Source organism: Aulonocara sp. 'chitande type north' Nkhata Bay, linkage group LG23, assembly GCF_057382095.1.
Source record: "Aulonocara sp. 'chitande type north' Nkhata Bay isolate Kocher_YH1m ecotype deep benthic linkage group LG23, A_spYH_male_GT1.1, whole genome shotgun sequence".
Taxonomy (NCBI): Eukaryota; Metazoa; Chordata; class Actinopteri; order Cichliformes; family Cichlidae; genus Aulonocara; species Aulonocara sp. 'chitande type north' Nkhata Bay.
In genome coordinates, this window is record NC_141365.1 from 12,673,122 (window position 1) to 12,687,702 (window position 14,581).

Consider the following 14,581-nt stretch of genomic DNA (forward strand, 5'->3'; position numbering starts at 1 on the left):
TTCTGTGCATCAGCAGCCCAAATATTTTTATTTAGTACTTAATAAATAATCCTGTGATGGACTTGCGAGGACTCCAGGGTGAACCTCGCGTCTCTGTCAGCATCTGCTGGGATCGGCTCCAGCTCTCCTGTGACCCTAGCTGGTAAGAAAAAAGAAGGAAACCTCCCTGCGACCGCTTCTGACCTCGGGGCGATTCCTCTGCTCGCCTGGTGGGAGGCAGCCTGTCTCAGACTGACTGCAGTCTTCTCAGACAGGCTGGAGGTTTTCAAATAAATGCTGTCTAACTTTTAAATGGAGACAGATTGCTGACAGTCTGCGACGTGGCTCTTTGCAGTAGAGTTGACCGAACTGCTTGTATTCCTATGTGAAAGAAAGGCTGCTGAGTGTGTTTGTCATTTTGCAGTTAAATCCTCACATCACAGTTTGTAGAGGAATTCCTGAATTTCCGTTTAATATCTCTGAGATTGTGGCTGGAATGTGAGTAGGTAATGGTTAGTCTGCACGTGTAGATGGCAACAAAGTGATTTTGCAGATTTATCATTAAGTTAATCATCGTATTATCACAGATTGCCTGCCACATTGTGACTGTTTGCTTGTTTTATGGACCAAAATTGCTTTAAAGACAGAAACTGACTGAAAAGTCTGTGTCTCCAGGATGGAATGAAAAATACATTTATTTCATTCCATGCTGGAGTTGTGTCAGAATTATTTAATAACTGATGAATGTACTGACACTGCTGACCTGACTATGGGTATTATTCACTGCGCAGCAGACGCCCCTGTCAATATTCATGTCATGTCAATATTACTGCTACGTGATGGTTGCATCTTTTCAATCACATGAGCAAGAGAAGGTCTGCTAAAATCAACATGAAGTCACAGACAGTATTTTATTAAATTAAAATGTATATGATGTTTGTGCATGCATTTATAAGAGCAGGGATGGGCAATCATTTTCACAGCAGTGTGGCCCCCTGGGAAATTGCCCACTGCTGCATTAGAGCCTCGAAACTGCTGCATGTGTACAGATCACAGCTTCACCATCCCAGTGTTTGTGCTGTATGTTAGTTTGTATGAGAGAGATTAGAGAGCAACAACAAAGTGCCTGCACAAGAGAAAATAGAGCCTATAGATTAATAGACTTGCCTTAGCGCGCGCACACACACACACACACACACACACACACACACACACACACACACACACACACACGTGAATAATTGAATCCAGATATTTCTCTGACCTCATCTATTTCATCAAAGTGTCCCTCCCACAACACACCGTCTCAATTAAATACTGTGCTTCCAAAGTCTGCTTTGATCAAAGTGGGTTTAGAGCAACAGCATGTCTCTACATACTAATATTTGGGGTGCGTGCGTGTGTGTGTGTGTGTGTGTGGAGGAGGGATTTTGTTTCTAATAAATGCACAGAGAGCCATACATAACCACAAGTCAATATCCTGAGCTACGCTCAACTTCCTCACCGTTTCCCATTAAGAAACTGGTCTCACGCTCCTGACACTGCAGAAAGAAATTCCTTCAGTGATGCTGTGAGAGACATTATCCTCATTTCATTGACTTTCATGACAGATGGACTAATCTGAAAGAAGCAAAGTAAAGACGTGGATGCTTGCGTGAGGAAAGTAGAAGGACAGCTCCTCTGTGATGTGTGAAAAGAAAAGATCAGGAGGATACGAGGCAGGTGGTTTACGTCGCCGTGGCAGAGTTACAGCCTGGTCACAAGCCCGCCGAAGAGGCCAGCGACAGCTGCGTGACGCAGGAGACGCCCGTGGTGCTCTCAGTCCATTTGTCACACCGGGCCGACCAAGCTCCGCAAAAAAAAAGATGCTCCTTCCTTTCCCTGCGCCGGCCTCCATTCTCACGGCTTTCATCTACCCTCACCCTCTTCTTTTCTCAATTTCCTACGTGATTACCGCTGCTGCATCTCCTCCTCCTATAACCAGACTATTTCTGTCCCCTCTCCCCATCACTCTGCTTCTTTTCTATATTCACCCTTATGACTCTGTGCTTCTGATCCCCTGAACTGTTTCTCCCTTTCCATCCTCAAAGTTTGCCTTCTTCCTATGATCTCTCAATCCCTTACTCATTCTTTTTGCTCTACTCTCCACTCCTTGATCTGATTTACCCAGCTCCCCCCCCCATCTGTGCTGCTCTCGGCCCCATTCCTTTCCCCTTGCAGAATCACCCTTGATATCTATTCGACTGCCATCAGGAGAAAGGGGAGGCAGTTAGCTGGGCTCTAAGTAAGGCCGTCCATCCATCTCTCTTTGAGGTCTGACGACAATGCTGCTCTGAAATCAGTGCAGCACTTACAGAGACCAGAGGGAGAAGAGTTAGAGGAGAGGCACTGAAGCAGTAGAGGACTGCAGACTATGGCACAATAAATGGCTCAGAAGAACAAAACTAGCATAATATCCCCTTAAATCATGAATATAACCAACCTACCCTTGACGGGGTGCAGGTTTACTGCTCAGCGTGTGAAGGACAAACACAGTTTACTTTCCCAACTTCCTCACCAAGAACGTACAAAGCACATGCATGGAAGCTAAACTCGTAAAATCCTTTCCCTGTTCCAATGATTGTCAAAGCTTTAAGGGGGAATGCGTCCACACATTTTTTTACCCACACGTTTCCTGTTAGACTGTTATTCATATTCTCCCACATGAGAATCATCTTTCACCTCCGTCTCCCAAATGTAAGTCATTTCCGAGTCTTTCATGTCGCTCCCATCCACGTTTTCTGGTAGTTTTCATCCCATTCTGTCAAAATCTCCATGGCTTGTGACTCACAACCTTCCCCATCAGGAGTAGCACTGGCAGTGAAAGGTTAACCTGAACCCGACCCACGATGACAGCGTCCCCGCTACATGAATAAAATCCAGACGTTGAAAAGTCTGCAGCGCTAACTTGTGCAAACTAGAACTAATCACAGAGAAGCTTGTCGTTTCAGGCTGGGGGAAGAAAGAAAAATGACAGAAATGCAGCCAAGCACGTGGAACTCCCGGTCGCAGGAGCGCTGAAGCACAGGAAGCAAAAGCAATGGCGCCATAAATTAATAGCAAAACAAAACGAGCATAATTTTAATATGACCATCATAACCTTAATGGGTCGGTTCAGCCAATTATGAAATACAAATAGCAACATACTTTCTCACCTCCAGTTTCACTGGCGGTGTCTAGCCAAGCAGGCAGTTTTGATTTTATTCAGTAATTCGGTTCCAAACATTTACAGCAATGGAAAATATTTCAGAGAAAATGTCTGGAAAAATTGAAAGAAAGAAACAACGAGGAGGCTCAGACGCCAGTGGCGAGATAACACCAGAATCCTGAAAGAGCGAAGACGTAATGCGTTCAGATTGTCACCGACAGCCGTTCTATCAAAGAGGACTTCTGCTTTTAAACTTCTTAAATTGTTACGATGAAAACATGTTACCTGCCGCGGGGAAAGTATCCGGCTGTTTAGAGGAAGAGGCGAAGATTCGATATTCAGAGTTTCCTTTCTCTTATGTCCTCTCCTGTTAATCATCACATGGCTTCATTTATTATTTCGTAATTTCTGTTTTTAACGGTGAAAATATGAAATCTGAACTGTGGCTGGAAGCGACAGGGAAAATGTTGTTAGACATGCAGCTACAGAAAGTGACTCATCTTCAAGAAGAGAGGAGAAGCCAAAGGGAGAGAGCAAAAAACGAGTTTGCTGAATTCCCTTAAAGAGACATAGATAGGCCAGACCATATCTCACCTCTCATCTGCTTGGTCAAGGTACAGACAGGTGGAATGAGTCCAATATAGAGATATGAAATATTCAGCAACCAAAAGGCTTCTGTCTGTTCCACCGTTCCGGGCCTCCGAGGAGTCTGTGTGGCTGCAAGCACATGCATATACAGCGCGTGTCCTATATACATAAAAACGCAGAGGAATGCTGACAGGCACACGGAGTGAGGATGTGCACTCTGTTTTCAAAGTCTTAACGGTGTCAGTGACAGTTTTTCATAGCAGGCCTGCTGAAGCCGCGGCTCTCCGTCTTCCTCTGACTGAATATTACATTTGCAGATGACTGAAAGAGTCTTTGTCTTACAGAAAGACAAAGAGAGATGGACTCGGCATTAACCACGAACAGGAAACACAGAGGAAAGGAATCGTATCAGAGACAATGAAAGTGTCAAATAAAAGAGATATGATGAAAGGATAGATCGCGGCACCGAGTTCATCACGTCCGCTGAGACAAAGTGCAGCCTGAGCGTCGGTGGCAGCTGTCAGATAGACGCCGGCTCACATTCCCGCCATGTCGGCCCAGCAGTGCCCGGTCACTTCGCACCGGCGGAGCACGCCTCTGTCAGCTGAGCTCAGCTCGGCCATATTTCACGAAGGGATCAGATGTGGGACCAAAATGTGCCTCGGAGCTCGGAAATTCCTCAAAGGCAGGACCGGAAAACAGGACGGTACATCTTTATGTGGCGGCGCTCCAAGACCAGCAGATACTGCACGCTTTCATCTCCGTGTACATATGATAAATTCATAAATTAACATTCTCTGTCGACTCTGTGGCCAGAATCATGGACACGAGTTTTTAATGTGCCTTTCCTCATTATATAGCTCCGGCTGGGAGTTGCTTCCGAGGGGCAGCCAATCAGAAGAAATCTGTCTGAAAGGGAGGTCTTAAAGGCTTTAAAAGGAGAGTAAAAGTAGAGTATGTAATCTAATCAATAATCAATCAAAGTGTGAAAGCTGGTCGAGTAGAGTCCAATAATAAAAGCACGGAGCTGGGAATAACCATAACAGGTCCTTTTAATTGGATATGAATGAGTCATAACGACGGAAATGGCATCAAACTGCGAATTGTGCAAAGCTGCTCTAGTAGGATCCAATAATAACAACATGGAGCTGGAAACGAGGATAATCGGTCCCCTTAAATGGATACGAATGACTCATAATGACTGAAATGACTGTGTAAATATGAGCCCTTTATTTTGAAGAGGTATTTCTGGAATGCGTGACTTCAAAGAGAGAAAATCTTACATTGGTGAAGATTAATTGTTTTCATATGATCACTTGGCCTCTTTTGTCATGATCTCAAATAAGTTTCCTGCTTCAATGTGCCACAACATTTAAGCACGATAGCCAACTGCAAGTTGTAAATGAGATCAACCACAGAGGACCAGCTAATGCACCGTCAGTCTGTGCTGCTCTAAGAAATCTATTTGCAGCAGCACCTTTAACATCAGCCAGTCTCAGCCTGACCCCGAGACCTCGCACGAAACCCGTAAACATAACATCAAAACCGGGATCCCAGACCGCAGCTTGTAAAACGCCCCATTAGCCAACTAATACACCCGTGTGATTGTGTTCATCTCTCACCCACCAGCGTAGCACACCAGTAATGATCGAGAAGTTTTGCTTTTAATTAAGCCGTACAGTTGCTCAAGCTAAATCTCCACATGGTAGAAATTGTGCAATTTAATTAAAATGACCATTTTTCATCTAGTTTATAATTTTTATTAGTGCGAGAACCAAATGAATGTGAGCGCTTATTCTTCATTTGCAGGATTTTTTTCGCCCGTCAGATCTGCAGCGGACAACGATGGCTGTGCAGAGCAGCAGCTTTGATAAAGAACCAAGATGTTATTTTAATGTAAAGTACAAATACATTAAAATCTGTTTAAGGTTTCTTTGCTTGGATAGGCTGCCGGTCTGTCCAGATCATTATGCTTTTTGGCAATCACAAATGTGTTAATAACCAAAAAACCCCAGAGATTCTTTAATTAGTCTGTGTTTGATATAACACACCCTGCTATCTGTTTAGTAGGGGTGCAACAATACTCGTATCGGTATTGAACCGTTCGATACAGTGCTTTCGGTTCGGTACGCATATGTATCGAACAATCAACTTTTCTTCTGACGATGCTGTCTGTGTTGAGCGCTCAGGGGATCTGCGTTCTACTACTCTACCTAGGCTGCACTGTCGAGCACAGATCCACTGAGCGCAGCGCAAGCTAGCAATACAGAAGTTAAGCTCGTTGCAATATGGTCACTGCCTTAACGCTACCCGAAATTGAACCTCCCCCACCCTCATTCAGATCTGGCGTTTGGAACTATTTTGGTTTTCATGTGAAGCATGACCCTGATGGTAAGCGCGTCATGGACAAAAGTAAAGCAATGTCGGATGTGCCACGCAATGCTCAATTACATTGGTGGGAACTAGTGCGTTAGCGCAGTTAGCTTGTTAATGTGTTGACGCTGTCCAGCCCCACGCACGGGGCGATCCGCGGTAACTCGTTAAGGGAGATTTGTGGCGTTATGCTGTTAATGTCATTTTAATGAGATTAACGCTGACAGCATTAGTGGGAACACAACGAATATGACTGCACATTTACGTTGACATGATCCTTGTGCAAAGACAAGTGGAAGCAGACAAAAACAACAAGCACGCATGCTACAAACTTTACCCGAGTCATTTAGACAGCCGTTAGCACATAATTCTCCTTATGGGGACCTGATACGTTTAATATGCTGCTGAGAATATAGAAGAAGCGTATAGTATAGCTTTTATTTTGGAAAGAGCCATTTCTCTGTAATAAACTCTCTTTTCCAAAGATGAGTGATTTCTGGATCAGATAGATTTTTTTATTTTATTATTTTGTTGTTTCAGCAGCATTAAATTTAAAAACTGTACTTTTGAGTTAAAATATATATTTATAATTTTATTAAATGAAAAACTAAAAAGGCATGAACATTTTTTTGTATCGAAAAAGTATCGAACTGAACCGAACCGTGAATTTTGTGTATCATTGCAGGTATGTGACCACTACTTTGACTAGGGTCCTCCACAGGTTCTGTAAGTCGCACACTTGGGCTTGGTGAAGTCAAAATCTGAAGGCTAACTTTGTTCCGTCATCAGCTCCAGAGGAAGTCGCCCGCAGCTTGGCGGTCAGAGGACCTGACGTGAGAGAGCAGCATCAAACGGAGGGGCCATCTGAAACAGGATTAGAGTTGTACGCAGGTTCTGATTATGAAATATTTATCTGTTCTTCTCTCAGGGAGCACAGCACATGAACTCCGGGAACTTTCAGAAGCAAAGGATTAATTTGCACGCACTGAAATTAGCACATAGATCAAAGCGAGGGGTGCCACGGGAGTATCCGAAACCTCAGTGTATCTAGAGTAGAGATTGTGCTTTGCTGGTTACCAAATCTATTTTCATAATGATATGGATAGAGGGGGGGAGAAAAAAGAGGACATCAAGGGGAATCCAAGCTGGAGTTGAGTATAATTAACCACATGTATATGGAACAAAACCTACCAGACCAAAGCAAAGACAGCATACAAAGGAGGACAGAGTAAACAGAGAGAAGAACAAAATTAGCTAAAACAGACACTGTAATTTTCTAACCAGCTCTCAGGCCTTCGTGTAGGATCGGAGCGATAAGCCTGGGGAGGAGTTAGATACGGCCGACCGCCGAGGTGGACTGGGACGTATTGTGGGTTTATTTGAGGATGTCTTCTGTGTAAACTGAAACCACCCGGCTCTTTCTCTCTTTTACTGTGTTGTTGTTTACTTCGAACATACCGAGCTTATGTAAGGCCTGCCAAAGACAGGAGAGCTATTTGTTTGAACGTTTGCAGAGCAACACAAATACACAGAGCCACAATCGCTCCTCTTACCGTCACAGTCGCCCAAGTGGTCCACGTTTCCATGTTCAACATCTTGCTCAAAAGGCAGTCTGCGGAGGAGAGGAGACACGGCCATTAATCAGGTGACACGGAGGCACGGCGACTCGGCCGCTGAGCCCACAGCAGAGATCCGTTCTGACACGGGAGCACTACCTCAGTGTTACACTGGGGGCGTACATCTCGACGAGCTCCTCGCACTTAAGAAATCTCATTTTTTTGTTAGGCTGGCGAGAAAAATGAAGTGAAAAAAAGCCCTCGAGCTGCCTAATATCCCACAATAATTTTCATTATAATTTCAAAATACCACTCATGCCAGCAGCATCAATAATTAAACTAATTAATGCAATGAATTACAAATATTTCTAGGTCAGCAAAGGACTTCATATTAGAGATATTTGCTGTAGATATAAACTCCAAACTGTTGGAGTGCAAAGTGCTAAAGAGGTGGAACAGTCCAACACCATGTGTTTCGCTCATTAATATGCAGATTAGGGTGAGGACGTGCCATAATCATAGCATCCTACCACTTTTTACACATTTATGATCAGTGAAATATTCAGCAAAACCTCAAACTGTACTGTACTGATTTCAGAATCAGAATCAGAAACTTTATTGTCATTGTCATGAGAACAACGAAATTAAGAATGGTCCCCGATCATTGCATCATCCCTAGCAATATCAAAATATAAATAAAACAATAAAATTCAATAAATAAAATAGATAGAATACTTAAAATACTAATAAGATATAACAGTAAAACATTCACATACATTCCCACACACATGCTTCAGACCGTGCATAGATTAACACAAGAGTGGCGTGATGGACATTTTTTTGTGGAAAACTATGACATATTGTATTTATACAAGTCATTTCCCTTTTGGTCCAAAGGGGAGCATGAAAACCTCAACAGACAATAACATAGAGTATGATGAAGAGAGGAAGTGGAGAGGAAATGAGAACGGCTCACAGGCCAGGTGCACACCGAGACAAACACAAGTGCTTCTGATTATGGCTCGTGTCGAGGGGGAAGCTGCAACGGACGCAGCGAGAACGTTTATGTAGGTGTGTGAGCGCATGCAAGAGCGTGCCTGCAGGCTCCATGCGTTTCAGAACTCAGTTATAATGGGCTTCATGTGACTGGAAAGACCTCTAGTTAAGTGATTTAAGTATCATATAGGGGAAAGTGCACTTTTGCCCCTTTTCAACAGCACAGCTCTGGAAGAGAAATGCATAAAAAACACACGAAATCACTAAAAAAACAGATCATTTTCATTCTGAATGATGCGTGCATGCATATGTTTCTTTATTTTTCCTTGGTCATGTGTAAATTAGCGTGCAAAAGTCTTGAGCTGACCCGCATTTCTTTATATTTCACAGGAAAATAAAAAATAGGTGCGGCGATTTATCGAAACATGAAAAAATTATGAGAAATACAGTATTTAAAGCAAAAATAGAAATGGAAAATTTTAGTTATGATCACCTTTATTCAGTCTGAGCTCTCTGAGCAGCTCTCTGTCATCTCTGTGAGGATCTTCAGGGATAATTCTCCAGGCTTTTTTAAGGATATTTAAAGATCTTTGGACGTTTTTGCATTTTTTTTTCTCTTCTCTGTTAAAAAAATCTGAATCCATCAGTCATTTTTTAAACTTATTAACAACTTATTAACATCAATGCCATATTCTTACAATCCAACACCAATGCGTGACCTAATGTGATCAGCTGAGCCTTAAATGTCACCATATAAGTATAAGTGAGCATTTAGCAGGGGCTCAGTTGATTGGATGCACGCCTTCTGTACGTTACCACAAAGATGTGCACGTTTGTAGCAATCACTCTCACATACGCTGTTTCATGGCACTGCAGCTACATCTGACATGTCAGAGCACTGACTGTGCATGAAAGCTGAACTTGGCTTGAGAAGTCAGCATTGTGTAATTAGCTAAAGGGTCAAGCAGCAGCAAACATTTTTGCTTTTAAAGCCTAAAAAAACTGTGACAAATGAGTCCAAGTGTGCTGTGAACCTGCAGCGGTGCCATCCTAATAAAGAGTAATGTTATGTGCTCAGTTGGCTGCGTCTCCCAATCGGCGGGTTGTTCACTTTGTATATATTAGACGTGTCTGTGGCTCTGTGTGCGTGCCCACTTCTTACTGTTGCTTTTTCATTTTCAGTGTTTCTTTTCTTGTATATTCTCACGGGTACTTTGGATCATTGTTTAAAGACTTCATACAGTAACTAAAGAGAAAGTAATAAAGACCACAGTGTGGACCCTGTTACAGCACAGCTTCCCAGTAAGGGTTAGTGGAAGTAGTTCTAACCATCATTTCTGGATATTTTGATTCAAGAAGCTGCTGTTCTTCATAAAGTTGTATTGAGCAGTAGTTCTTCAGATATTATGAAGTTCTTTCGGTTGCTTTTTCACTTATTTTCAGTCCAGTCCTTGTTCCTGAGGATCTTTTTTGACCTTTGAAGCATTCAAGCAGAGAAAAGGCACCGAGCTCAAGGACTGATCCAGTGTTTTGTCCTCACATAAGAGACGACTTAGCAAAGAATCAATTTGTTCCAGTTTTTTTTGTTGAATCTACAAAAATGCCTAAGATCACACAGTTTGACAGGGATAATTCCCAAAGAGCTGCTGGCATATCTCGGCATGTGTGGACAGAATTTGAAAGTCATGTCCTTAAAGAGGGGGGGAGGGGGGATCCAGCAAAGACCTGACACAGGACCTGAGAGATGATCTAGACTTCCAGCTGATCGTCTACTGTTCACCGAAGCCTCATCAGACATTAATAAAGTGAAACAGGAAGAAAGACTGAGGTATGATCGCAAACACACTGACACTGCAGTGAAATCATGGCTGGATTAGAACCCACAGTGGAAGCCCACAGATTGGCCTCCCCATCCAGCCAGAGACCAGAACCAAAGGCAGAAACATCCAAAGAAGAGCTTTGAATGTCCTTCAAGAAGCCTGGAGAACGATTCCTGAAGATCCTCACGGAGCTGCTTAGACAGGATAAAGCTGCTCACACCAAACATCGACTATAGTTGGATTTATGTGTATGTGTGTTTCAGTAAATCCCTGCACACGTTTTTACTGTACCACATAAAGATTATGGGTTAACTTCCCCTAATTTTTTATTATTTAATAACCATGCTTTGATATCCTGAATGTGCCAGTTAAAAATGCCCCCACCCCCCCGACACACACTGTTTCTGTAAGTGTTTTGTTACCAAATATTTTCCTTTTTTTTTTTAGAAACAATGTCGATTAATTAATTTTGAACGTGATTTCTTTTCTAACCTCCTATGGGCTTTTTTAATTTCACCTGCACTATCCGCTTTTCATTTTGTTGTTATTACGCTGCTTTGCTTTTATTGATGCTTCATTGTGCAAATAATTAAGACAGACGTATAAAAACTGGTCGGTGGTAATCACGAGTGGACACTTGATGTATTTTGAAAATGTTGGTCGGTACAACTGACAAAAGACTAAATTGGTGGCTTACGGGAAAACAAAATATTGAAGTGTCACAAAATTCTTGTTGGCAGAAGCAAATCCTGATGGCTCTACCTTTATTTAAACTACAAAACCGCTCTCCCGCAGAAACTGCATCTAACAACACAAGCTGCTGAGCTCTCCTCTCGCACCGGTTTGGAAAGAGAGGTTGCATTATTCCACAAAGAGGAAATCCACGGTAACTCAATGCAGAATCGATTGCCGAGTCGACCGCCCTTGTTAAATCAAATCAAGACCAACATAGAGGCCTATAACAGTATAAGCAGGCAGCCCGGGGTGGTCTTTAAGGCCTGTGTTGCCTGTTCGGCTGGCACTACACCTGTGTTTGAAAGCCTAATTCAATAAGCAGCTTGACTAAAGAGAAATCTGATTTCTCTGGAAGGAAACAGCCACAACTGGAGGTGAGCTGTCAAGAGAGGCCGCTGCACTTCACACACACACACATTCATGTAGACAACGCTCTGTGTGCGTGTGTTACGCAGAAAACAGAGAAACATGCAAAAACATCGAATCCAGCTAAACACGTACACGTTTTACGAGCGCCGCAATAAATGTGACGCTGTCACGTACGTGGAGAGGTTACTCCGAGGGCACAGATGTCACTTATAAATATAAATCATTGCAAATAAAACCCAGCCACTTCCACACTTAAGAAAAAAACGCATGGTCTCCATGGGTGGTCTGCTGTCAGAAAAGTAACCTTGAGAAGTGATAAAAGTTCAAAGAAATTCAAAGGAAAACAAGTTGGATCAAAGCAGCAGCTCAGAGAAAAACTGCAGGAAAAGCACACACAGAGCTTCAGAGCGACATAAAGAAAGAATTTTTGAAACAGTGTGTCAAAGAATTTGTTTTAAATATAAGAGTGAGCAGTGTATGATGTGGTGTTGTAAATACACGAAAAAACGAAAGAAGGATGCCGTACCTGGTTCCAGGTCTGAGGAAAGAGCAGGTGCTTCCTCTGGTCCAGCCACAGTAAGGGTCCCTGGAGGCGATGCAGTTCCTGCAGAGGAGAGGAAACAAATTATTTGACTGCCTGGACCCTGAAAAGGTTCCCAGTTCTACTTTGGTGCCCGTAAGTGCACAGTGTGCAGCTGCCGCCTTAAATCGGTCTCTGGGTCAAAACAGCAACTAAACACAGAGACTGATGATGTCATGAAGCAGCTGATAACAATCTATTCAATGTGGCTCCCGGGAAATCACACTGGTGAGGTAATGCGTTACAGTTTTATTCATATTAGCTGTGAATGTTTATGTTAGCTCAGAAAAACAGCCACAGATGACATGATTTTAACAATGATGCAAACTGAAACACCTGCACAGGCAACGTAGCTAACAGTCCACTGTCAGAGAAACTAGAGGGGAGCAAAGAGGAGTCTGTAATACAGCACGCTGTTAGAAGGAATACATTCAATAAAAAGAAATCTGTGCGTTTGGATATTTCATTGATGTTACAAATTTAACTCTTACTCAGAGTAACCCATGTTTCTCTCTTCTGATCCAAGTAGTTTCTGTCATATTTCAGGTCTGTCATTAAACAAAATAACTGGGTGTGCATCGCAAGTTAGTGATGTTGGTCTCTGAGTATGCAGCTACCTTTGGAAAAGGGTACAGGGGAGGTCATCAAACGCTGTCTATTTGGGGGAAGCGTTAAGGAAGCTTGGCTGCTAGATTTGCAGATTGTGACTATAGCTGCAGTTAACTGACTTTCATTAGCCATCACCCTGCTTATCTTTCTGGTGGTGTGCTCATGGATTAGACCAGCGGTCCCCAACCTTTTTTGCGCCACGGACCGGTTTATGCCCGACAATATTTTCACAGACCGGCCTTTAAGGTGTCGTGGATAAATACAACAAAATAAAACTAGTACTGGTACCGAAAAAAGGAAGATTTATTCATAACACACGTGAAAAGACCCAGGAACACAGAGTTAACGATCAAAACGATAACCCGGTACCAAACGACTCACGGACCGGTACCGGTCCGAGGCCCGGGGATTGGGGACCGCTGGATTAGACCATACTAGACCAACTAAAAACTCCTTGTCATAAAATATCTCCTGATTACTTTTTCCTTAACTGAATCCACTATAAAGCAAATACTGATAATTAGGAGTGATGGTGTGAATTTTTTAGATGGATTTCCATCTCCTTGAAAGTCACTGACCTTCAAGTTTTACAGCCTGCAAAACATGTTTGATGCTGTTCAGTGCAGTGAATATTTTGTCATTTTTGAGAAAAATCAATAGAGGGCAAGCTGTGAGGAGGGGCGGGCACTTAAAAAACACTTCCTGAAAGACTGAAACTGAATTCTTGATGTTTAACTTGGTGACAGTTTGATAAACGGTCAAAATAAGTCTTTCGTAAAGGTTCTGATCATGGAGCTGAATGCTGTGCAAAGGGACCTTAATTTAAGACTTCTTAGGAGACTGTGGGAGTCTCAGCAGAGATCTGAGCTTTTCAACAGCAACCTTCACCAAAACGGATTCTCAGCATCAGCACTGCCTGAGGTTTTTCATCTAAATTTGACTTTCGAAAACATGAGTCATAAATTAGATATGTTAACACTATCACTCACTTCATATTTTTACTAATTCTCTTCAAGGTAAAGTCAGCCAAAATATTCCAGTACACTTCAAATTCATTCTGTGTGTTCACAGAAAAAAAGTCCTGGCTCTCTCAATGGGAACAAAACAAAGTGGCTTGGACCGGCCCACATGTTACTACTCCAGCCAACCAGCCGCAGGGGAAGTTATTCCATGTGCACAGACTGCATGTGCAGGACATCACTGTGAATCCCTGCACATTTCCAGACAAGAAAACAGCCGATGAATAACCACAGAGAGGAAAAAGTGTTTGTGCACATGCTTTGGTTCATTTGTGGGCATGTTTTCGGTCTTGTCCGTAATTAGGCGAACGTAGAGAAAGCCAGCACAAGAGCCAGATGTGAGGCAAGCTTGCAGGAACTGTTTACAAAGCATATGTAGTAAAAATGTGACTTTCAAATATTTTTTCTCTATAAAGCTGCTGACCAGCTCCAGCTCACCGGGACGTTTTGCAGTGGTTGGCAGGAGGTCACATTAGTTGCTGGCTTTGGTTACGGTGGGGAACAAGAGGCACCTTTAATGGTTCCCCTGTGAAAACCTTCTAAAAATCTAAACAACTAACTTGGTGCTTTTTCCTCTCTTGCACTTTGAACGGCGTGTTTGTGTGTTTTAGCTATGACAAAAAGAAGTCAACATTCAAAGTCTGGAACATTTCTCCTTGGGTCAGCTAACTCAGTTGCTAAATGTCGTTGTCCTAGCAATGCACACCCATGAATTTGGAGCAGTGAAGGGAGGAGTGTGTTTATTTGGCTGTTAAGTTCAAATGTCAAAC

At 42.8% G+C, this 14,581-nt stretch overlaps 1 protein-coding gene across 1 annotated transcript in view; it reads right to left on the bottom strand.

Annotated features, from left to right (window-relative positions):
• Positions 1-14,581, bottom strand: part of sema6bb (sema domain, transmembrane domain (TM), and cytoplasmic domain, (semaphorin) 6Bb) — a 134,719-nt gene that overhangs the window by 20,464 nt on the left and 99,674 nt on the right. The window contains exons 15-16 of the mRNA XM_086282258.1: positions 12,130-12,207; positions 7,681-7,739 (exon numbers count right to left, since the gene is read on the bottom strand). Of these exons, the coding sequence (XP_086138384.1) occupies positions 7,681-7,739; positions 12,130-12,207 (137 nt within the window). The remainder of the gene's footprint in view (positions 1-7,680; positions 7,740-12,129; positions 12,208-14,581) is intronic.